This window comes from Typopeltis vanoorti, chromosome 24, assembly GCF_054136105.1.
Source record: "Typopeltis vanoorti isolate ZY-2024b chromosome 24, IOZ_Tvanoo_1.0, whole genome shotgun sequence".
Lineage (NCBI taxonomy): Eukaryota > Metazoa > Arthropoda > Arachnida > Uropygi > Thelyphonidae > Typopeltis > Typopeltis vanoorti.
In genome coordinates this window covers 45716949-45732380 of record NC_143572.1, presented here as the reverse complement: position 1 = coordinate 45732380, position 15432 = coordinate 45716949, and the positions used below count along the sequence as shown (strand labels likewise).

At 35.6% G+C, this 15432-nt stretch overlaps 1 protein-coding gene across 2 annotated transcripts in view; it reads right to left on the bottom strand.

Moving 5' to 3' along the window:
- Window positions 1-15432, bottom strand: part of LOC150093148 (endoplasmic reticulum disulfide reductase DNAJC10-like) — a 185147-nt gene that overhangs the window by 68394 nt on the left and 101321 nt on the right. For both annotated transcript variants that reach the window (XM_090413490.1, XM_090413491.1), the window contains one exon: window positions 7194-7295. In XM_090413490.1, the coding sequence (XP_090269616.1) occupies window positions 7194-7295 (102 nt within the window). The remainder of the gene's footprint in view (window positions 1-7193; window positions 7296-15432) is intronic.

Here is a 15432-nt window from a genome sequence, read left to right as displayed (position 1 = left end):
AGGAGAACCGAGGAAGAGGGTGTTGGTAAGCAATGAGTCTATATGTAGATTGTGCAGAAGGAATGATGTAGGATTTGTACAATACTAATGGATTGCATCTAAATGGTTTCGGTGTTAGGTGTCTGGAGAAAGCTTTGTTCATTGAGCATGCTGAAGTGCAAATTCAGGAAAATTTAAGCAATTAGTGTGGAAGCAAATGAGTTTGTGTGAAGACACCCATGAGGTGAGTGAGTGTGAGAATGACCAAGTGTGGAATCTAGACTCACAAGCAAAAATACAAAACAAAGTAGTCAATTCAAGAAGTAAAGGTGGGTGGGACTGAAGGGATGAGACTAACGGAATGCTGCAGTTTCTGTATATTAATGCCAGAACTATCAGTAACAAGAGGTAGGTCATTAATGAGACAGACTTGTGTAATGTCTAGTTTACTGTTAACATAATCATTGATTGGATTATGAGAAAGTTACATTACAAGTATGAGGAATTAAATAGAATCCTATGTCAAATATGGAAGATCTAGATTATGCAAATAACAACCTTGAACTTGTCAAAATACACCAATATACAATCAAAATTAAAAGCATTAATTTAAAAAAAAAATGCAAATTTGCATACTTGGAAGCAAATTTAGATGCTGAAAATGGAACTGACAGGGGTATAATGCAAAAATTGACCAAAGCAAATACTGCTTTCAGAAAATTAAATAATATATGGAAGTCATCCAATAGTCATCCAAAATGCAGATCTTCAAAAGCCATGTAAAGATTAATTATTATAAAGACATTGAAAATGATGAAAAAATAGGAAATTAAAGTTTTTAAAACCAATTGTCTGTGTAAAATAAACATATTTTGGCCACAACATATAACAAATGACTTATATAAACTGATTGAGTAAAAACAGTATCATCAGTGAAATTAAAAAACGAGATGGAAAGGATTGGGCACATACGAAGAATGAACAACAGAGAGACTCCAAAAGTAGCTTTGACATTGATTCCAGAAAGAAAAAGGCTTAAATTAACTTGGCAGAGAATGTCAGAAAAGAAAAGAAGAATGGCCAGTTGGGAAGAGCTCGAGTGAAGCTGATCCCAGCCTTATGTGCCATGAGGCATGAAGAGAATAAGTACCTACCCCTCAAGGAATGCAATTTTTTATTTATTTTTTTAATGTATACCTTGTATACATATAGTATATCATATGTACTATACATATAATATAGTATATGTGTCATGGGTAAATTTTTTTCCTCTTTTCATTAATTTTTATATGATTTTTTGTATATTATTTTATTTTTTACCTGGTCTGGAAATCCTACTCTAGAGACCAAACATGGAAAGTTTTCAAGTCACTTCAAAGACTCCAAAAGCAGGGTGGTGAACTCACATCAGGTGATTAAATTCATCTACCACCTGAAGTTACATTATTAACTTCCTATCAACAATTTCCCTCCAGATTAGTCTCACTACTCCAATATTGTCATATCTTCTATATTTAATGAACTTTTAACTGCACCAGTCCAATCCTTTACTCTTTTTCTTGCAATTCTGGCATCTAAAATCTATTTTGCTAACCTTTCCTCCCATTTTCTATTTAAGTAATCATATCACCTTAGATTAATCATTACTCACAAACTGGAAGCTAACAATATCAAATTCCCTTCTAATATCTTTATTTTTAATATGATTCTGCCATGAAGACATCTGATTACTCCCTTAATTTTTTTAAAAATTCTCATATATGTGGTCTCTAGTATCTGATCAACTGTTTTCTTTTTAACCAAACTCTTGACATTCCTAAAATTAAAACTTCACTATGGGAAGTTTCAGTACTGAGACCACATTATTATGTAATTAAAGAGTTTAATAAAAAAATTAACAATTAAAACCCAACAAGTTTTGTAAGTCATAAGGCTTACATCATCAGGAGTACAGGTACATAAGTTTTACACAGCAGAAGCCTATTAAAAATCAATTACACATCATCATCATCAAATTCCTGACATGTACCCTCAAGAGGTGTACAGGATATGATAATACTACATGAAAAATTTACATCATTACTAACTTCCTATCTACAATTTTCCTCTAAATCAGTCTGTTATTTGTCAAGACCCCAACATTATCAGATCTTATATTTCTATCATCTAAGGCTCTTTGTACCTTATCAATCCACCTATATCTTGGTCTTCCTCTGGGTTGTTTTCCTGCCAACTTGGCAGAGAACACTTGTTTTGCTAATTTTTCCTCGCTGATTCTGTTTAAGTGACCATACCACCTGAGATTAGCTCTACTAACGCATTCCTGGTTACCGACAATGTCAAGTTCTTTCCTAATATTCTCATTTTTAATATGATATTGCTATTGATGCCATCTGTTCACACCTATAATCTTTCTCAGGACTCTCATATCTGCGGTTTCTAGTCTTTGGTCAAGTGTTTTACTTCTGACCCAGCTCTAAGATACATAAGTTAAAACTGGTTTGAACACTGTCTTGTATACAGCTAATTTAGTGTCCGACTAATTTCTCTCTTATTCCATATGAATTTATTCGATTAACTGACTACCATACCAGCTTTGTTGATTCTGCTGCCTATTTCCATATTTAATTTATCATCTTCAGTAAAAATCGTGCCTAAGTAGTTGAAATGTTTTACTTGTTCCACAGGTTCTCAATTCAAGGATATCTTTTTCTCCTGTTTTCATGTCACCTTTATCATCTCTAACTCCATTTACAGCATTCTTTTCTCCATTTCTAAGCGTCTTCAACAACCTCCAGAATATCTTACCACCTTCTTGATATTTATTTTCTATGTTCTTGCCAAAGTCCTTTTAGCTAGTTTTACACAGTGTTTCGCTTTCTTAGATTTGTGTCTGTATTCTCTAAGAGCAAAAGCTGACTTATTTGTGAGTAACTTTTGATATGCTTTCTTCTTTTCTTTCACTGCCTCTTTAACTTCCTGTGTCCACCATGGAGTTCTGATTTTTCTATCCTTGCCGACAACCTCACCACATCCTCTCTGGCTGAATTAATCAGGGTTTTCTTCAAGGTTTGCCATTGAATCTCCAAGGTTTGGTTCCTGTTCTCAAACTCTTTCATTTTTTCTTCAATAATCTTTGTGCATTTTAGTCTACAGTTCACATCTGAGAGCTGCTCAACTTTTATTCGCTTTAAAAATTTCTTACATGTTCTTTTCAATATGAAATTCAATTTTATCCTGCTCAAGACTAAATAGTGATCGCTTCCAATTTCAAATTCTCTGTACACTCTGGTGTCCTGCACCAGGGAGAAAACATCACTATCAACAATAACATAGTCAATGAGACTTTTCTTATTCCTTGCCTCTTCTCTCCATGTGAATTTGTGCACATTTTTATGTTGGAACATGGTGTTAGTAATAACCAGTCCATGTCCTGAGCAGAAATCCAACAAGTATTTGCCATTATTATTAGCTTTGCTCTTTTCTCCAAATTTTCCCAAAATATTTGTGTATGTCTGACAATCATTTCCTACTCTGCTATTTAGATCCCAACAAGGACCAACTTTTCCTTTTTCATTGTGTCAGTTGCTTTTTCTAAAGCTTCAAAAAATTCCTCCATTTCTACCTTAGTAGAATCTTCTACTAAGGTAGAAATTTAATGCCTATGGTCCCAAGTAGAATCTTCTACTTGGGACCATAGGCATTAAATAAGTCTCATTGTCCAATTCCCCATTCTGATATTTGCCCACATCACTCTACTTGACATTGCCTGCCATTCAAGAAGATTAGCCTCGCATTTTGTGTTGAATACTATGGCTACTTCTTCTTTTCCTTGATTGTTATTTCCTGAATATAACATTTTGTATTTATTGCTCAAAAAGATCTTACCAGTTTTTGTCTTTTTTGTTTCAATCACCCCTATTATATCAATCTGGTACTTATCTAATTCTTCAGCTAGCTCCATTTCTTTGCCATTCAGGCGTCTTACGTTGATAGTACCGATCTTTAACTCTGGTGATGTTGAGTTGGGGTGTGCTTTCAGATTTGTTCCAGTAGCTGACTTTTCGATGTTCGCCCTGGTTTCCTGGCAAAAACAATGGGGGGCCTTGTTTAACCGGGCGATGCCCCAGCCGGCATGAAATTTTGTCATATTGTACCATCATTTTCTATATTGGTTTAAGCCAATAAGAATACAATTTGGTCGGCTAAATCCCAAATTGCCAGCCCATAAACTCTTTAATTACATAATGATGTGGTCTCAATACTGAATACTTCCCACAGAACTACTAAACTACAGAAACTTACAGTTGCATGGTTCGAACACTGCAATTTAGTGTCTTGGCTAAATTTTCTTATATTCCATATAAATTTATTCAACTGGATCCCTACACTGCCAGTTTTATTTCTGTTGTCTTAAATGAAATATTTAATTTACCATCTTTCCTAAAAATCAGGCCTAAATAGATGCAAAGATAATTACAATCCACTAAGGAAACTCCACACCCAAATGCAAAAGGTAAAATAAAGAATAAAGATCACTAGCTACACGAAAAATAGCTAATGAAACTTTTCAAAACATTTTTTTTTTTCATCTTGTATTTTAATGATAGAAGATTAGGGCAATTTCCTTCCAAAAATGTTATTATTCCCTTCCCTTCCTCCCGGCATCACCTTTTATGGCAGATACTTGTACGATATTCTGTGCACTGGTAATCCCACACACATCACCACCTTAAAATCATCCCTAAACGGTTACAGCAACAGACTAAAATTCACCACAGAAACCGAACAGAACAAATCCACCAATTTCTTAAACTTGACATTAACCAGAACACACAACAAAATAGCCATGAAAGTATACCACAAACCCTCGCATGTAGGAAACTACCTCCATTTTCACTCATACCATCCATATTCTGTTAAAAAATCTGTCATCTTATCACAATTCATAAATGCTTATAAATTTTCAACCAATCAGAATAATCTAAACGCAGAAATAAAAAAACTAACACAGATCTTCATAAATCGTAACTATCCTACACAACTGATTAACTACGCAAACAAGACGGCAAAAAACCGCCAAAACAACCCAAGTACCAAAACGAACTTCCCAGCAAAAAAAATTATCAAACTACCATACACCCAAAACACATACAAAGCTTATAAATACATCTTCAAACATACTGACTACAAATTGGTATTCACCACAAACCAAAAACTGGCAAATCTCCTAAAATCCACCAAACCTCACACACAGAAAGAAATATTTGAACATCACAATGTAGTCTATAAATTTCTCTGCCAAAAAGGCTGTGATATCACCTACACAGGTTCCACCATCAGGTCTTTATGGGCAAGACTACAAGAACACTTCCATGATTGTAACATCCCTATTCCAGAACATTTAAACACTAAAAAACGTATCATCAAAAAGAAAAATCGAATACAAAGCACAGGAAAAACGGAAATAGCTGTTCACGCCCTTGAACAAAAACATACCCCTCAGATCGACAAGGCCATCATAGCAGACAGACAAGACAATGAAACAATGCTAAGAATATCGGAAACAATAGCCATAAAATGTGACGCAAACTCTATCAACGTACACAGGCCCTACATAATCTCCGAGGTTTGGAAGCTTCACAACATAAAATTGAGGTCACAACCCCGACCAATAGGCGATAACACAAACACTTTAAAAACAGAAGCACCTACCTGCACTGACATAGCATCCACTTTCCCAACGTGTTTAGATGACGACCAAGAATTAGTCGAAACGGACTGCCCCTGTCAACCCCCTTTCTCCCTTTCACCTTTTCCCCCACCCTATATAATATACTAATATAATATATATGTTTATATATATATTACTGGAAAAAAAACCGGGTTTTTCTAATTTAATTCTCCCAAATTGCCTCCCCCTCCACACACTCAGTAGTTTTTGGACATCGCAGAAAGAAGAAAAGCCACAACACCCAGAAAAAGGTATGTGTAAATTTCTCTTCCTTATGCTACATATACTTTTTGGTAAATTTACATCTACAATGCCCTAAGAATCCACGAGTAAATAGCCAATGACATTTAAAAAGGGGCACTCCTAAACTGAAGCTGGCAAAATAGCTGTAATTATAATAGTTATTATTCACTTTTTGTAATGCTTCCTTTAATAAAGTTCTTTAAATTTTAAAAAGCCAATGTATCTTATAATCAAAGTGGATTCCCAATCCCCTTCTGCCTAAATATAGTTTCTTTCTCGGGTTACTCTGTTTCAAAATACCATTAAATAACTTGAATACAAAACACATTCTCCCTACTGACCATTTAGTTTTGATTAATTTAAAGTGTACAATCAGAAATTGCCGATAAGAAAACAAAACTTTCTTCCCTAGAGTTTCATTTTCTCCTCTAAAATGTTTCAGATTTTTTAAAGATTGACTTCAAACATAGAAAACAGTATGGAGAAAACTGTTCTGAAGAGAAGAGCTAAACAGAATAAAAGACAAGAAGTTGATTCAGTATGTTTGAGCCCAACAGTGAAAGGATGATGGCAGCCAGTTCACCAGAAAATGTAAACGTGATGTTATCACTGCTGAGAAATCTAAGAGAACTTGTGGCAATATAAGAGTAACAGGGCTGCATATAGTGCCATTTTTAGATGCATTTTTTTTCCCCAGTTCATTTATTTTAGTTTCTAATTCAAGCCAAAATTCAGTTAAATTAACCATTTAATTTGAAAATTTCATTCTGCATGATTGCATATGCAGTAAATTTTGGAGTGTGCTTATAAGCGCTATGCTAGATCTCCCTTCTTCCCCAGGTATGTGCAGAGTGTGCTGGCACCTTTTTATAAAATAAACATTCTTGTTATTGGTGGGATTTGAATCTGCAGTCCATTAGTTGGAGGGCAAGTATTCTAACTACTACATATGCTAACCACTATATTATCTGCATATTCTTATTACTGTATTAAACTATACTCTACTCTCCTTATAGTAAAAAAATTACTAAAGAGTCCCAACCAAAACCCTATATAAGTATGCTATGCTAAAAGAAATTCACAACAGCAAACTAACTGCTATAACAAACCAGTACTGTAGTCCCCCACAAGTTTGCTATGGTGAGAGTCAAATGTATTCTTTTATCCACATTCATTGCTTGAATTTTTATTTAAATTTTTCACAGTCAATATTTTATAATCAAAATACTATCCATACCTGTACAAATTCAATAAGCTGTTGCATGGAATGACCTCCAAAGAACTGATGTGGAATACTCAGATTATAAAAGATGGCTGTAGGATATGACCGTATATTATACTGAAAAATGAAGAGCAAATTCAGAAGCATGAATTAGCTCCTAAGACTAAAAGACTGAAATTATTTCTTAAATTATTAACGAAAATTTGCATGTTACCAAATACTAATTAATAAGACAAAAACCTGAAAAAATTCAAATTTTCTCTTTCAATCATACACATATAATGCCTTTTGATACATACAATCACACCATTGATTTTAAACTAGTAAATTTTATTTAGCATGAGCATCAACAGGCAAGCATAAGAATAACAGTTACAATCCCATTAAAGAACCATAACAGTAAGTTCCTTTCCTTCATGTTTACATGATAATCAGAATACATCTTCAAAAATTATGGAAATAACTACCAGGTTAGAACAAAACTTCAGTTTAATATAAACCAAAATAATCACTCAAAGTTTTGACCTTCACATCATCTGGAGTATATACATATATACAAAGAAACAAGCTGCACTACAATCTACATGGTATGCTGAAGTTACATTGATTTGGTCAACCGTTAAAACTACTGGCCTGACCTCTGGTGAAGAGGGAAAAAACTTACTATATCAAAGCTAGAGTTCTGTTATTATGTTATTATAATTATCTATTAAGTTACAAAATTAGATTAAATTAAGCTAGAGAGCAACATGTTCACACAAAAAAACTTTTACTCATATAGCTTAGAGTCCTAAAGTCAGGATTTGCTGGAAAACTTGAAAAACTAAGTGTGGGTTAAATGTGTGCCATCCAAATTCTTGGGATTTTTATGTCACCATTATTGTTAAGATTAGGTCGGTTAATCAAAATTTCACAGGCCCCTTTAAATTTCCATTCATACCAAGTTTTTGTATGATGTAAAGAACAAGTACTTTTCCAGTCAGTCTGGTGTAGGGTGTTAAGAGCATGATTTGAGAGGCCTGCTTCACCAAAATTATTAAATTTAATATGTCGGTTTTTTTTTTTCTTTTTCACGGATAGGTAAGTTACAATATAAAGTAAGTTACAGGTGCAATAGATACAATAAACGCCAGAGCGAGCCAATGGGGGAAGAGGATTCTTAAAAGAGTTGAATATGTCTTTTAGTTTTATAGGTGCTTTAAAAGTGGCATTAAGATTATAATGGTGTAGAATTCTATTAATTTTTTCTCATAACCCTTTGATGTATGGGATAGTTATGTTTTACTGTAATCTATATTATTTTTTGATGAAGTTTTATGAAGAACTTTATTAATATTAATAGCATTTTTGCTATAGCCATTATTTATAAATGTATTGCTAATAGTTTGTAATTCTTATTTTAAGAGCTTGTTCATTAGAGCAAACCCGGACTTTAGGACTCTAAGCAACTTTTCAGCTTTTACTGGCCACCATCCATACTGGTTTGTTTCAATTTATATGTATACAGTGGTACCTCGACATCTCAAAAAGTATTTATCTCAAAATCCAATTTTCCATTATATCTTATGGGAATTCAATTAATCTGTTTCCAGATTCAAAACTTAAACAAAAAAATCCAAAAAATAAAAAAAATATTCTCAACTAAATGAAGAAAATGCAAAGAAATGGAGGAGGAGCATTTTTACACTATAAATATGCATTTTGTATACCATTACATATTAATTTTTATTTATGAATTCTTTGGTTTTACATGATTAGTATGAAAATCATCTTCCATTAAATTGTAAAAAAAAATCAATTTTCTTGTGGCTGGTTTTATGGTTCAGGAGTTTTCTATTTGTTGTCAACAGTTGCTTCTTTTCATCTCTTAGGTGAGAGAGGTTTAAAAAACCTATCCGATGTTGACTGAATCTGTCATTTCCTTAACACCCTTCTAAAGTGATTAATGACATTGTCATTGAAGATATTGGTGGCTCTAGAAACAACACCTTGATTTGGATGCTACTTGTTAACCAATTCTTGCAATTTGCCCCAGTGCTGCAAGATTTTTTTTAAGTCACTTGTTAGAATTGCTCCATTTTTGTTGCTGTCTTCTTCGTCCTCTGAAGACATCTGCTTTTCCTCCTCATCCCTTTCTTTTTCTTGCTCTCTATTCTTAACTCCTGTAGCTCTTCAGTGGTCAGCTCAACATTGTGCTCCTCTACCAGCTCCTCTATGTCTGCTTCATCAACTTCCAAATGCATGATCTTGTCCAGGGAGACAACTGTATCTACAATATCAATTTTGATTTTAGATCCTTCCAATGCAGTTCCTCGGACACAGTCGGGCCATAACTTTTTCCAGGCTAATGTTAGAGTTCTCTCAGAAGCATCTTCACATGTCTGACTAATAAGACGGAAAAATATTGAAGTGATTCTTCCAGAATTCCCTGAGGGTTAATTCTATGTTGGTGATAACTTCGAAACATCTTTGGAAAAGAGCTTTGATATAAAGCTTTTTGAAGTTGGAAATAACATATTGATCCACTGGTTGTAGGAGTAGTGTGGTATTAGGAGGCAAAAACTTAATTTTGATGAAATCAAACTCTTCATCCAAATTTTCCAACTGTGGTGGATGTGCTCGAGCATTGTCCATTATAAGAAGAACTTTCTCAGGCAGATCCTTTTCTTTTATATACCATTTCACTGTGGGAGCAAAGACCCCTGTCATCTACTCACAGAAGAATTGCCTGGTTACCCAGGCTCTTGCTCTTACCTCTCCACATAACGCTGAGTTTGTGCCTGTTAACTTTCTGCTTTTTAAAGACTCTAGGATTTTCAGAGTGGTAAACCAACAGAGGTTTTATCTTCAGGTCACCACTAGCATTAGCACAAAAAAGCAAAGTTTGCATTTCATTAGCTTGTGTCCTGGCAATGCCATTTCCTCCTTACTGATGAACATTCTCTTAAGCATTTTCTTCCAGAAAAGCCGTTTCATCGCAGTTGAAAACTTGTTCTGGTCTGTAACCTTCTGATTCCATCAGTTTCTGAAATTCCTTCACAATCCTTTCAGCGGCTTCTTTGTCAGCACTAGCACCTTCTCCGTGTCTAACAACACTATGGATACCGGTCCTATTCTTGAATTTCTCAAACCATTCTTTGCTAGCTTTAAACTCTTTGCCGATGTCTTTGCTACTGCTAGTGGATGCAAGTTCTGTGAAAGATCTTTGTAAATAGTTTGAGCTTGTAAACATATCATGTTTTGAGATACCCTATCTCCTTTCCGTTGCATGTCATTAATCCAGATGAGTAGTAAAGTTTCCATTTCTTCCATAACTTTATTTCTTCGAGATGACACGATAGATACTCCTTTGCCCACATCCAGTTTCTTATAAAAATTTGCTTTCTTGACAATTGTAACTATGGTGGATTTGGACAAGTCACACTGCTTGCACAGATCACTTTGCCTGACTCCTTTCTCATATTTTTCCACAATCTCTTTCTTAATTTCTATCGTGATTTCTTCTTCTCTTCTTTTTTAGTTTTCTTTGGCCCCATGTTGAAAATAATACGCTGATCAATGAAATGACACTTATCTGGTAGATTATTAAGAAAATAAATGTGAAGCTACAATAAAACACGTCACTTATAAAAAGAAATACATACAGTACATATAATAAATACAAACCTAAAAAAATCTTCACAAAGTGTATTGTTTGTTTACACAATACCGAAATAGATACACAAAAAAGCAAATATGTGAAGCATTCATCGTATTTCAGATAAGTACAACATAGTAACAACAATCATTACACTAGAGACAGTTCAGCGTATGCTCAGTTAAACATGCATAAAAAGTTTAAAAAAAAAGTATAATGTAAAACAGGCTTTAGTTCATTTGAAAAGAAAAGCATCACGGTTCATATCTAGAGGTCAAAATGGGATATGAAAAAAGTTCATATCTCGAAAAGTTTGTATGTCGAGCGGTTCATAAGTTGAGGTACCACTGTACTTATATTAGTAAAATTTTTTGTGTGAACATGTTGCTCTCTAGCTGAATTTAATTTTGTAACCTAATAGATAATAATAATAATATAATAACAAGACTATAGCTTTGATGTAAGATTGTTTTTCTTCATCAGAGGTCAGGCCAGTAGTTTTAACGGTTCACCAAATTAATGCAACTTCAGCATACCATGTGGATTGTAGTGCAGCTTGTTTCTTTGTATATATGTATGTACTCCAGATGATGACCTCAATGAGAAAGTTGAAACAGTGAGTGATTATTTTGGTTTATATTAAACTGAAGTTTTACTCTAACATGGTAGCTGTTTCCATTTTTGAAGATAACAGTAGGTTTTTACTTCTCACCCGGAAGCATGTACTTGCACACATTGTGTTGATTCTATATATTCTGCTGACTTGCATATCAGATACATATTTCTCATAGTATGTGAAGTTAGTTAAATATTAGGATTTTCCAGATGTTGCAATGTACCTAATAACTCCTGTTCTAACTTTGAAATGTCTCATAACTGCCCAAATGAAATGGCATTTCATAAGGCAGTCTAATTGTGACAAAATAAAATATCTTGATAGACAAGATAAAACTTGAAAGCTTGGTGACTGTATGCTAACAGCATTACAACCATCTATAGGCATACAGGGAAATCAAGAAGGTAGTTGTAATGCTGTTAGCATACAGTCACCAAGCTTTCAAGTTTTATCTTGTCTATCCATCAGAATGCATCCATTAAACCATCATGATCATGCTCCCCCCCTCCTCTTTTTGTATAGAATGGCAACATGATGTTGCAGATAGTATTTACTTCTATATGCACATGGATTCCTTGATATTGATATATTAGTTAACATCCTAAATATATTTTAGAACTCTGATCCAACAATACTGACCTCGTGCACACATTTAGGAGTAGAATTACATGTAAAGCTGTCAGGAAAAACAAACAAACTCGGTAATTTGTTAAGGCAGCCTAATTGATTCCAACTGAGTGTAATTTCGTTACCCTCAGCATTGCCTTCAGCCTCCTGGTGGAAAGCCAATAACAAGCAATTATTATTATTCATATTAAGAGAGACCTCCAGGGAGTCGGGGACTCATAAAAGGAGCCACAAACTAAAAGCACCAGCTATCATAATTATTCCTGAATTCATTCAACTTGCACATACCCATTCAATGGCAATCCATTCTAATCATACACCACTCTATTAGAGAAAAATCTCTTATAGAGTGGTGCCCTCACCTCCCTTCTCAGCTTCCACGGATTCCCTCTTGTCCTTTCCCCACCCTCCATAAAATGAAAAATTCTATCAATTTGAAATCCTGTATGACCCTTTCAGAAGTTTGTAAGTCTTAATCATATCATCCTTCTTTCTTCTATTTGCTAGTGTCTACAAATCTTCGATGTCTTCATAATCAGTATTCCATAATCCTGATCTCATTTTTAACACTCTCCTTTGCTCTCTCTCCACTGTATCAGAATCACAATGGAAACCAGGAGACCAGACCTGCATACAGTGGCCCAAGTGAGGTCTTAGCAAGGCCTTGTAAAGAGGCAAAATGACATCCTTATCTTCACATGTTAGTTTGTTTTAGCATTGCAATTATGTTTTAAGTTGTATTCGAAATCTTTGCCACACGGTCCCTGAACTTCAACTTGCTATCTACTAACACTCAAAGATCGCTAGCCTGATCAGTTTCTTCTAACATAATCCCACCAATATAACATGACACTGGATATCTAATCAAGCCAAAGTGCATGATTTTACATTTACTGATATGGAACTGACATCCATTTTCTCATGTCCACAATTCCCACATATCAGCAGTACTCCTGATTACCTTACCTATCATTGCATCATCAGCAAATAGCTGTGTGTCGAACGTTAAATCCTTTCCAATGCCACTAATGTACAGATTGAATAACAGTGGACCTAGGACTGATCCTTGTGGTATACCACTGGTTATTTTTATTATTTTATTTTATTTTATTAATCTTTGTACTGATTATGGGTAGTACTACTCAAAATCATGTCCAGACATCTCATCCAGACTTGATATAGACCTAAGCCTTTACAAGTGTTTTACCCTATGCCTGTTCTAGTTATCATTGTAGTCATTCCCTGGTGGCAACACCATGCCACCAGTGTGCCCAGTAGGGTCCTCAAGGAAAGAACTTTTATATCCTTCTGCGTAAGCCCAAGCTGTTTTAAGTCCTTATAGCTCTCTGTGCTCCATACAACATGTAAAGAGATGGTGGCGCTGGTAAACCTCGGAGTTGCCCCATGCTCCTCTCATATCTTACTAACTAGATTTTGGTTATTCTTATAATAGTTTACCTTATTATTATGGCTATAGGCTAGTAGGTGCCCTGTTCCCAGCACTGGGCATCAACTACCCAAATGTCATGATCTCTTTTAATCACTAAATCTGGCTTACACAAACCCACGGAGGTTCTATAATGTGGTTCCACCGCAGTCTCCCAACCTTAAAGAGGTTGTACAGAATGGAGACCATGGCATCATGCCTCCGCACGAGAACCCCATGGGTGCAGAAACAACACTGGGCAGGGCATTGATCCTTGTCCTGATAAGGTCAATATACTCTAACCCAGGGAGGAATCTGGTGCCATCCCTTACCCAATCATGCTGGGGAGGCATCAGATATGACTCTTTTAAAGGAGCACCATCTACAGAACAGTGCAGCAGAGATGCCAATCTCGTGTTCTGCAGGTGCTGACTCAATTAAGATACCTTGATAATGGGATGAGCCTTTAGCCTGCCTAAAGTCTGCTTGTATTAATGGGCTACCGAAAGCCTCTCTGCAGATACACAAACTCAAATACATGTACCAGCAAAAAAATCACCTCTAGTCGTAAAGGAAAATTAATTAATTTTACACAAGTTATGGACTCTACAACCGTGCCATAAATAACCACTTCAATCTCCCCTACACCAAGGTCACCACCTGGAGAGAGAGAGAGCGTGCACACACACACAGTGACAAGCCAAATCACATTACACACAGCATGGTGAAGAGACAACGACTCGACCAATGGCCAATCCACTGGCCGACCTCCAGTGAAAACAAAACCACAACAAACAAATGAAAACAAGTAAAACAAATTAACTACATCAAAGCCACATTCTATTCAAGACAATATCCGTGAAACACAAATGAAAACAAGTAAAACAAATTAACTGCATCAAAGCAACATTCTATTCAAGACAACATCAGTGAAACACTCGCAGACAGCCATGTCACAGTGAAAATGATGTCCCAATCCAACATGACAACTGCCACACTAGACTCAGGATCCCTGACACCAATGGCTCTATTCAAAACCAACTCCCAGGGAAAAAGTTAAGCGGGCAGAACATGTATCCTCCACATGCTTGGGACCCCCAGACCATCACCATTGTCAAGATCAAGGTGATCAACAAGAATCCCACAGGCCTCCCCAAATTCATGCTTACACCACGATCTGGTGCGATGCAAAACAACAGGCACTCCCCCCCCCCCCAGTCAACTCCATGCAAAGTGCTCAAGGCACGACGACCAAAAAGACCGGCCTGACCACAGTCACCACATCCAATGCACCTTGCAGATTTACATTCTCCGTATACCGCTATTTGATATCTTGCAGTCAACCAACCTCTTAACCACATTAATATTTATAATCCAAACCCATATTTTCTAATTTATGCAACAGTCTTCCATGCTGTATTCTGTCAAAAAGTCTGCAAAATCCAAAAGTATCATGGTCCATGCATTCCCCCCATGTCTAACTCAATGGTAACATTATTATAGAATTTGAGCAAGTTGCTAAAACATGACCTTCCCAAGGTAAACCCATGCTGTTCATTGCAAGAGATTCTCTGTCAACTAATTTCTGAATGCAAGACATAACCAACTTTTTCAAAATCTTCACCATTCATCACCACTCCTGAGATACTGATTGGTAGATAGTTGGATACATCAGTCTTTGCACCTCCCTTGTACAATGGGATTATCATACATTCTTTCCACTCCTGCAGAATCTTCCCTGTTCTGAGACAGACTCAGATTATATAGCCTGGTCAAAAGAATGGCCAGTTCAGCTGAGCTCTTTTTTTTAGCACCTGTGCTGATATGCTATCAGCCCCTATTTCTGAATTCTTATTCAGGTTCTGCAACAGCTCTAATACTTCCTCTTCATACACCTGAGTTTCTTCATCCAGTGAAGAGGTAGCAGTGAATTCAATGTTGCACACAC